This window comes from Brassica oleracea, chromosome C1, assembly GCF_000695525.1.
Source record: "Brassica oleracea var. oleracea cultivar TO1000 chromosome C1, BOL, whole genome shotgun sequence".
Classification (NCBI taxonomy): Eukaryota; Viridiplantae; Streptophyta; class Magnoliopsida; order Brassicales; family Brassicaceae; genus Brassica; species Brassica oleracea.
In genome coordinates, this window is record NC_027748.1 from 29463828 (window position 1) to 29475163 (window position 11336).

The 11336-nt window shown below is 34.9% G+C and overlaps 1 protein-coding gene across 1 annotated transcript; it reads left to right on the plus strand.

Moving 5' to 3' along the window:
- The first annotated feature begins 8168 nt into the window (after nucleotides 1–8168).
- Nucleotides 8169–10959, plus strand: LOC106323849 (probable esterase KAI2). The gene is made up of 2 exons (XM_013761905.1): nucleotides 8169–8625; nucleotides 10284–10959. Exons 1-2 carry the CDS (start codon nucleotides 8237–8239, stop codon nucleotides 10714–10716), a joined length of 822 nt encoding a protein of 273 aa, XP_013617359.1. The 5' UTR covers nucleotides 8169–8236; the 3' UTR covers nucleotides 10717–10959.
- The last annotated feature ends 377 nt before the right edge of the window (nucleotides 10960–11336 follow it).

The window sequence follows — 11336 nt, forward strand, 5'->3', positions numbered from 1 at the left end:
AACCATTCCAAATTAGTTTGACCCTAATTTAGTTTATTTGATGCGTTTTATTCAAGTAATATAATATATTTCCAACATCGACCGTATGTTAAGGTTGTGAAGGAGAGAAACATAATTGATATATAGTAGAATGTCAACATTGCATTTATCTATTTTATTAAAACTGAAATACAAAACATTATTTGCCTAATTTTAAGTGATTTCTTAAATCTTCTTCATTCCTTTTTAAAAGTAATTTTAACCACTTTATTTATTTTCTTTTCCAAATAATTCGACAATATTTATTATAGAAATACAAAATAAAACTTACATATTTTAAGTGTTTTATTACATCTTTTACATATTTTTCACTCTTTCTAATTATTTCATTAATTATATTTACCATCATAATTTGATAAAATTTATTTTACATATTAACCATAATAATTTTATAAGTTTGAATGAAATTGATTCATTGATGAAAAAACTCAACCATTTATTATTTTTTATTTGTTTACAGATTTAGTTAGACATACATTTAGGTACCCGTTTATCGGTTTTATTAGGTATCGGACTTTTGGATTTAAATTAAACTTAATTGGATATTATAAATTTTTAGACGGAGTTCGGACCCGGAAAACTCGGATCTTTCCGAGTCCGGATAAGTCTGTAAGAACCTAAAAATATCCAAATAATTTATGTATTTAAAAATGTCTTTAAACTATTTATAAATAAAATAAAAATTAACATTCGCACGGTCGTGCGCGTCAAGCTCTAGTCTCTCTTATTAAAGTATAATCATTCCCATTAACCTAACTTCTTATGAGAGATTTTAAATTAAATGCACCCTTATATATAGTTAAACCCACCCTAAATCATTAATATCTCACTTCCTTATAAAAATATTAAAGCTTCATTAAGGATAATAATGGAAAACAACATTATACTACTAACAATGTTTCTAAACAACATACTAATTAATCTTATGTCGAAACAATAGAAAAATCAAGTCTTTTCTTTTTAATATTTTTTTATTAATCTTTTTAAATTATTTAGTAAATCAAATAATTGATGAAAATACTCAAATAATTTATGAAATTTTGAAAATAAGTATAGCTATTTTTAATTTATTTAATATGATATCAGTTAAATTAATGAATTATTTTTTATATATTTACATAAATAAAAAATGCATTCATTAAACTTAAAAAAAAACTATCATATTTAATTAAATATTGTATATAAATAAATACTAGAGGCAACTGATTACATAAAAAAAATTACAATTAAAAATTTATCAAAAATACATATCATACAACTAATCAAATAAATTATATTGATTTTATTAAAAGATCATAACAAATCGGGTTGAAATAATTGAAAAACAAAGTTAAATAATATATTATATGATTTTATATTTAATATGAATACATAATAGTATAATTATATAGTTTTTAAATACAGTAAAATAAAAATGTTAAACATTATTGATTAATTACATTATGTTAAACTGTTTTTCGGCGCTTTTAAAACGCGAATCATAGTCTAGTTAACTATAAGAAGGAAAAAGGTCATCTTACAGGTCTTCAGGGATAGAGTTCTATGATTAGCAAGGGTTAACGTGTTAAAATGCACCCCTCCCCCCCGAATAATTATTTTATTAGAATTCGCCTCGATTTCATAACTATAACATGATTCACCCTTGCCTCTAATAAATATTAACTAGAGCTTGATAGACGCGCTGATTTATTTTTATTTTTTAAAAATATATAGTTAACTTATATAAATGGAAATATATATTTTTAAAAGTACATGTATTGAATAATTTTAGCATTTTAAAACAAAATAAAATTATAACTAATAATTAATAATTTTATTTTATTTTTTGATCCGTCAATTGTATCATCTATATTTCGTGCAAATATTTTTTTTTATGGATCCAAATTTTAATGTAAAATATAGTTGTTATCTATGATTATATTTGATTTATTCAATATAAAATTCAATATATCATTTACTATAATGTGTATTTTATAACATTTTCTTGTGTTTTTCAGACATAGTTACTTATACCAAAATTTAAAATAACCAACCCGTAATAATGGACATCTTTTTATTTTCTGGCATTGATTAAATATAATTTAATGTTTAGCTAGATTATAGGAAGTATTTTTGAAATAAATGACATTTAATTTATTGTACGTCAATTTAGAAAAATAAATTAATAAAACAAAAAAATAAACATTAAAATATGCCGTTTAATAACTAGTCAGTGACATAGAAATGTAAATAAGTTTGAAAACTAATGGGTAATTTAAAATGATAATTTTCTTTTAATAATAGAGATGATAATGTGGTAGACCGTTAATGTGTTAAAATCATGCTGAATTTTTGATATTTACACGTCACGATAGGGAAATGAATTTACACGTCCAAACAAAAGTAGTTTATGTTTCTTTCGGTCCAGATAAACTATACCTTTTTAATACCAAAAAGTAAAGATTCGTTTAATATATGAATATTGATTTTTCCTAAAAGATATTATGTATATCGACGAGACTTATTCTTGGGTAAAGGGATAATGATGTATTCCTATATACTAGGGACTTAGGTTTATCTACACGTTCATAGATTCTATATTCTCGTTGTATAAGTACCAAGATTGGTTGATGAATAAACACAGACTTTACATTATATTTTATGGTATCAGAGCCAGGTTTCATAACCTAATTTTTTTTTTTTTTCAATACTATTGATCTTCTTCTATCTTCTACTACTACGGTTCATCAACCATAATGGCTGAGCACGACACGCCAGCTGTTTCTACAACTACGCAGGCGACTTCCAGAGATTCGTCACCATACTATCTACACCCATCAGACAATCCTGGAGCCCTTATTACTTCTGTTCTACTTAAACAAGACAACTATACTGAATGGGCTACAGAACTCCGAAATTCTCTCCAAGCGAAACAGAAAACATGTTTTATTGATGCTACCATTCCAAAACCTACAGACGGACCAGACTTATCGCGATGGCTTGCAGCAAATTCTATGATTGTCGGATGGATTCGCACTTCAATCGATTCAAAACTCAGATCAACAGTTACTCATGTGCCTGAAGCACACAAGCTTTGGGAATCTCTGCGTTTTCGTTTTTCTGTCAAAAACGGGACCCGTCTACATCAGCTACAAGATGAAATAACAAATTGCAAGCAAGATGGACAGACGGTCCTTGACTACTATGGTCGGTTAACTAAACTCTGGGAAGAGTTGCAAAATATGAAGACAACTCGACCTTGTACGTGTGCTGCTGCGACTGATATTGAAAAAGAAAGAGAAGACGCGAAAGTTCATAAATTCTTGTTTGGTCTAGACGACTCGCGATTCTCTGCCATCCGTTCTCGCATCACCGACGAAGATCCATTACCGGATCTCAATATTGTTTACTCAAGGGTGATTCGTGAGGAGCAAAACATGGCAACTACCCGATCTAAAGAGCAACGAACCGAAGCTTTAGGGTTCTCAGTTCAAACCGAGAATTCCAAAGAGTTGGTTTCTGCCAAAACTGATACTACTCCACGACCAAGAGATCCTTCTCGAACTTGTACCCATTGTGGTCGTACAGGTCACGATATAACAGAGTGCTTCTTGGTCCATGGCTTTCCTGACTGGTACACTGAACAACAACAACAACGCAATGGTTCATCATCATATCGAGGTGGACGTGGTGGTCGTTCTAACAACAATCGTGGGCGTGGCCGCGGAAGAGCTAATGCTGCACAAAGCAATTCTCACCAACAATCGGATCAGATTGCATCTCTGATCGCACTTCTCCAAAACCAACAAAGCAATTTATCATCGGAACGCTTGTCGGGTAAAACAATGCTTACTGACGTTATTATTGATACAGGGGCATCACACCATATGACGGGTGATATATCATTATTACATGATGTCTATGATATCCCATCATCATCGGTTACATTTCCTAATGGACGTGATTCTCTTGCTACGAAGCAAGGATCTCTGCGTCTCAGCAAGGATTATGTGCTTCACGATGTTCTCTGTGTCCCCGATTTCTATTGCACACTCATATCAGTTTCGAAACTTTTAAAACAAACTGGATGCATAGCAATATTTACTGATACATTGTGTGTTTTACAGGACCGTTTTTCGAGGACTCTGATTGGAGCAGGTGAAGAACGTGAGGGGGTGTACTATTTTACGGGGGTTAAGGTTGCACGAATTCATGGAGCTTCTAAGACAAAATCTTCTTCTTCAACTCTGTGGCATCGTCGACTTGGCCATCCATCCTACAAAGCTTTGTCTTCTTTACCGGTGTTTCAGAATTTTAAAATAGATTTTAGTGAGTCTAAATGTGATATTTGTTTCAAAGCAAAACAGACTCGCCAAGTGTTTCCCGATAGTCTTAATAAAGCTGTTTTTCCTTTTGCATTAATCCACTGCGATGTTTGGGGACCTTATAGAACACCAGCCTCTTGTGGGGCTGTATACTTTCTTACCATAGTGGATGATTACTCGCGAGCTGTATGGACTTATTTGATGCTTGAAAAATCAGAAGTCTCTTCTCTTATACGCAACTTTTGTGCGATGAGTGAACGCCAGTTTGGACATAAAGTACAGACCATACGGACAGATAATGGAACGGAATTCATGACACTCGGACCTTACTTTCGCGAGACCGGTATCATTCATCAGACATCTTGTACCTATACACCCCAACAAAACGGTAGAGTGGAAAGGAAACACAGACACATATTGAATGTGGCTCGTGCCTGCATGTTCCAGTCACGATTACCTATTGAATTTTGGGGAGAGAGCATCTTGGCTGCGGCTCACGTCATTAACCGAACACCTACTAACATTCTTAATGGTAAAACGCCTTATGAAGTTCTTCATGGTCGACCACCTATCTATGAGCAGTTAAGAGTGTTTGGTTGCCTCTGTTACGCTCACCTAAGATCTCGTGACAGAGACAAATTTGCTACAAGAAGTCGAAAATGCATATTCGTAGGTTACCCCTTTGGCAAGAAAGCTTGGCGCTTGTATGATGTCGAAACTAATGAGTTTATTGTTAGCCGGGATGTGGTGTTTTTCGAGGATCAGTTTCCAGGTATTGAAGACTTACCTTCGGTTACAGTACCAGTTTCACAAACTGCTCTTCCTATTGACGACTGGTTGATAAATTTTGAAACTCCAGTTCTCTCTACTACACCTGAACCTTCTCCTACTATACCCACGACTTCCTCTCCTACTCACAATACTACTACTACACCTGATGTTTCTTCTCCGCCTTTACCATCTACACCTACTGCCCCGTCTACAAGCAATTCCCCACCAGATACTGTTGTCCAACCAACCACTGATAAACCAACTCCTAACCCTACGTCTGCATCTCCACTACCGTCTCCATCTTCACCAATACGTGATCATGACATATCGGGATCTTCTCCTGGCCTACTTGATCTTCTTGGACGTGGTCATCGAACAAAGAAACCATCGGTCTTATTGAAGAATTTTCTCACGAACTCTGCAACTACAAACACCCCTCACGTTCTCAACAAGCAATATCAGAGTTCTCCATCAACGGTCTCAGGTAAGACACTGTATCCCATTGCTGATTACTCATCTACCTCTGCTTTTACTGCTAACCACCAGGCGTTTCTAGCAAAAATTACTACAGATTTTGTTCCAAAGAATTATAAAGAAGCCGTCAATGATCCAAGGTTCAACGGTGCAATGAAAACAGAGGTAACAGCTTTAGAAGCTAACCATACTTGGGACATTACAGCTCTCCCTCCTGGCAAGAAGGCAATCGGGTGTGGCTGGATTTATACAAACAAGTATAAAGCAGATGGTACTCTTGAACGACCAAAAGCTCGCCTGGTTGCTCGTGGTAATAGACAAAAAGAGGGACTTGATTACAAAGATACATTCGCCCCTGTGGCAAAGATGAATACGGTTCGGTTTCTTCTGAAAGTTGCGGCTGCTAAGCGATGGGAGATCCACCAAATGGATGTCCACAACGCGTTTCTACATGGAGATCTCGAAGAAGAAATATATATGGAACTTCCTCCTGGTTTTAAATCTGATGATCCATCCAAAGTTTGTCGTCTTCGGAAGTCTTTGTATGGTCTTAAACAATCTCCTCGCTGCTGGTTTGCGAAACTTAGTCAAGCTCTCAAGTCGTTTGGCTTTGTTCAAAGCTACGAGGATTACTCTCTGTTCTCATTCATGGAAGCTAACATATGTCTCCATATTCTGGTTTATGTGGATGATTTTATAATTGCTGGCAATGACGCTGCTACTATTCAAAGATTCAAGGATTACTTACATCGATGCTTCAAAATGAAAGACTTAGGCAAACTTAAATATTTTTTGGGTTTGGAAATTGCTAGAGGACCTGAAGGGATATTTGTCTCTCAGAGGAAGTATGCACTCGATATCATAACCGAGTGTGGCTTACTTGGAGCGAAACCAGCGCCAGTCCCAACTGAACTCAACCACAAACTTGCACTCGCCAAGGGCATGAGACTTCAGGATCCGGGCAAGTATCGTCGTCTTGTTGGACGATTGATATATCTTACTTTCACACGTCCGGAGCTAAGCTACATTGTTCACATTCTATCACAATTTATGCATAAACCGCTTGAAGATCACTGGGCAGCTGCGTTACGAGTCATCCGCTATCTTAAAGGCTGTCCAGACCAAGGTATCATGCTGTCTTCCGACGCAAACCTTACTCTTACCGCATACTCTGACTCGGATTGGTCTGCGTGTCCTATAACACGTCGTTCTCTAAGTGCCTACGTTGTTCTTCTTGGTGATTCTCTTGTTTCGTGGAAAACAAAGAAGCAACGGACAGTGTCTAGATCATCAGCTGAAGCTGAGTATAGATCAATGGCAGATACTACATGTGAGTTAAAATGGCTCAAACGACTTCTTCTCCAGTTCGGCTTCTTTCATCCTCAACCCATGAGACTTTTCTGTGACAGTCAATCTGCGCTCCATATTGCTAAGAATCCTGTGTTCCATGAACGTACCAAACATGTCGAAAATGATTGTCACTTTGTTCGAGATGCTGTGCGTGACAAGCTTATTACTACTGAACACATTACAACGAGGAATCAGCCTGCGGACTTACTTACCAAAGCCTTGCCCACTCCGACATTTCATCATTTGTTGTCCAAGTTGGGAATTCGAGATATGTCATTACCAACTTGAAGGGGGGTAAAGGGATAATGATGTATTCCTATATACTAGGGACTTAGGTTTATCTACACGTTCATAGATTCTATATTCTCGTTGTATAAGTACCAAGATTGGTTGATGAATAAACACAGACTTTACATTATATTTTATTGGGTTCACTCCTCACCGACCAATAGGATTATGTTATTCATATTTGATATCTTTAAAAAAAAGAAACAAAATATTATCAAATTGTATTATGTTTTTAAAATTAAAAGGTAAAAAGAAAAAAATAAAAAAATAGTAGTAATTACAAAAAGAAAATATTTTTAACGTCGTCAGCAAAACATTAAACCCTAAATCCTAATCCCTAAATCTTAAACCCTAAATCCTTGGATAAACCCTAAACTCTGGAATAAATCCTAAACTCTAAATCAAAATCACTAAACACTAAAATACTCAAGAGTTTAGGGTTTAGTATTTAGGGTTTAGAGTGTTAGTGTTTTTGTATTTAGAGTTTATGATTTATCCAAGGGTTTACGGTTTATCCAAGGGTTTAGGGTTTAGAATTTAGGGTTTAGGAATTAGGATTTAGGGTTTAGTGTTTTGCTGACGATGTTAAAATATTTTTAATTTTTTTTTTTTTTCTGTAACTACTATTTTTTTACTTTTTTATTTTAAAAACATATTATAACTTAACAATATTTGTTTTCTTTTTTAAAAGATATCGAATTTAAAATAATGAAATTTTATTGGGGGCCATATTTTTAAAATATATCGAATTGACAATATTTTATTTACTTTTTTAAAAGATATAGAATTTAAAATAATGAATAACTCTATCGACAATGAATACAAATACAGCCATTGTTGAAAAGACCATAAATGTTGGGATGTACCAAATGCGAGCCTAATAAAAATCGGTGGTTGGATGTCAATTTAGAACCATATATATAGACCTAATCCATTTCTCTTCTCCCTTTATATATACAAAAATATCAAAGCCCTTTGTCTCATCTCTAAAATCACTCTTATAGTTAAGCATGGGGGTTAACCAGAAGATATCCGGTCTCGCAGCCGTTATGAACGCCAAGATCATCGGTTCTGGTGAGAGGTCAATGGTCTTGGCACACGGACTTGGAGGCGACCAGTCGGTTTGGGAGAAGATAATTCCGGTCTTGTCCCAATCTTTTAGAATTTTGGTCTTTGACTGGCCTTTCTCTGGAGCCATCAAAGACCAAACTCTTTATGACCCTTCCAAGTATAATTCATTTGATGCCTTCTCTGACGATCTTATTTCTCTTATGGAGGAGTTGAAGTTTGGCCCCGTTGTGTTCGTAGGCCATTCCATGTCTGGCATGATCGGTTGTGCTGCTTCTATTAAGAGACCCGACTTGTTTACAAATCTTGTCCTTATCGCTGCTTCTCCTAGGTAAGCTCACTCTTAGTACCTCTAATAACTAACGCTTCTCCTTAATTATAACTAAAAGGGAAAAACATGTCTGTAGAAGCAAGGGAATCGAGAAAATCAAATATATGTATAAATGACTCTTCTCCTTAATTATAGTTAAAAGTGAAAACATGTCAGTAGAACCAAGAAAATCGAGAAAATTAAAGACGTGTGTAAACTAGTTATGTCGATATGATTACGTACATGTGTGTGTGTATACATAAAAGGAAAATAAATAAATAGATGCGTATATATCTGTAAATGAGATAAGAAAGATGATTGAGACAATTAGCCTTCAAAAAAAAATAAATGATGATTGACAATTATAAAAGATTACACTCACTCGAGAGAGATATATGAGCATGCGCAACGATGAGACTCATTGGAGTCCTTAGCGACAAAGACATTTCAGATTAATCCTGGATATTTTGGATTTAAAAAAAAAAAAAAAAGACCATTCACGGGCCGCCACATAGTCGTGGAGACCCGCAAATAGTGCAAAGATTCACTAAGAAAAAGTCCTTATTTAGGAATTTTAAGGATTGAATCCTTAGCTTTTGGTGGGATCCACTGATTATTTAATTATTTTTTCTCTAAGGACTCCTACCTAAAGATTCCCGTTGCGCATGCTCTAAGATCATGATTATTGGAGGGTTTTTAAGATGGAGTTTTTAGCAGAATATAAGAACCTGTCTCTTAACTTTTAATTAAAAACGCTAACAACCGCCTCTTAAATAAGAGTTTTAAGAGACGGTTCTTAGCTTTTTTATTTAAAAGTTAAGAAACGGGTTCTTATATTTCGATAAGAATCTCATCTTAAGAACTTTCCGATAATCTTGTTCTAGCACGTGCAATCAAAATTTAAAAGGCTATACCATCTCATCGATCGTACAATATTCCTGATAAATTACGTGTTTCATGAAAGAAGACAAAATAATATGCTTTTTTTGGTAATCGAAAATAATATGCTTTGCGATAATATACTGTATTAGCTGATAATTAATGGATTTTATGTGGATGGTATCTGCATCTAGTGAAGTGTAACTATTGGTCTATTGCCACGTCTTGAACATGTGGTCAGGATCAGCTTCTAGCTTGTTACATGGATATGACATATGATCACACCTTGCTTTTCTCCTATATATGCCTGGTACATAATCACGTATTTATTGTAGATTCATATAAAGAAACCAATCATATACAAGACTGTACATTTTGACCACAAAAATAAAAAAAATACAACTGTAGATAATTAGATATTATACATATCAATATTACGTGGACCACTCTTTTAAACGGTCTACTCCCCGGTATAGAAAATTATTGAATCGGATTAAATTACTTGAATATATTAGTAACAAAAACAAAACTATTCCAACTACTTGCTTTCGTTCCAATTTTATAAAATATCTGCAAAACGATGAATTATTATTTTTTGATTGATATGATTATATACTCGTTATGGTTATAGCCATGTAGCCATAATTTATTGCAACAGTTTATAATGTTTGACTAAATATATGACTAATGCAACGTAGTTATAAAAATTAATTAGATGATCAAATATAGTAATGTTACTAGTTATCAGATTGAAGTGGAAATTATTTAGGTGTATTGTAACCCAGACAAATTATCTATAGGTACATAAACAGTGAGGGTTACAAAGGAGGGTTTGAGCCAAAAGACATTGACGCGATCATCTCCAACATTGCCACCAACTACGAGGCTTGGGCGGTTGCTTTCGCCCCCGCAGTGGTCGACTCAAGAGACTCTCTCTCGGTCCAATGGTTAGAGAAGTGTCTTAAGAAGATGAAGCCCGAGACGGCTCTTGCCTTAGCTAAGATAGTGTTTCGCAGCGACGAGAGAGAGCTTTTGGGCAAAGTGTCACTTCCTTGCCACGTCATACAGCCTGGAAATGACGTCATAGTACCTGTCTCCGTTGCCTATTTCATGCAAGAGAATATCAAAGGGAAATCCACGGTAGAGATCATCGAGAACTCGATTGGGCATTTCCCACAAATGACGTCACATCTGGAGCTTCTACGAGTCATGAGACGCCTACTCGAGTTTTGAGGCTTGAATATAATAAACAGCTTTGCATGCGTCGATATTTTTCTTGTCTACAATATTCTACTAAGAAGACAATAAAGTGGGTCCATAAGTAGTATTCATATATATGTTTGTGTAATGTGAATGTGTATTTAACAGGCAGCACAAAGTAATTTAGTTTACATTTTAGTTGAATAAAAAAGACGATCAGAATGAAGTGAAAGTGGTAAAGTAAATTGCTGCATCACTTTGTTGGGTCAAACTGAATCGCGGTTCTTTTTAGAGAGTCGGTTTACCTCTAGGGAAAGACGAAAGAAATAATATTCTTTTACAAAATCAATATACATGTATAATATAGAAATCGTAGTTCAATTAGACTCGAGACATCCTCAAATCTTTACACTTCGAAAACAAGGAATCCCAAAAAAAAACATGAAATCTGTCCTCGTTAGTTTTAGAGGGAGGGTCCAGGTCTACCATAACCTAACTGACATGAAATGTGTTGTTTAATTATTTCCCCCTTACAATTTCCAGTCCAGGCCTCCAGGGTGTGACCCAGAGGGGGTTCCAGAATGAATTAATGTTGGAGATGAATTTCACCCTTGTCCAAGCCTGATTTGAAGATCCAGCCCAATAGTTTGAAG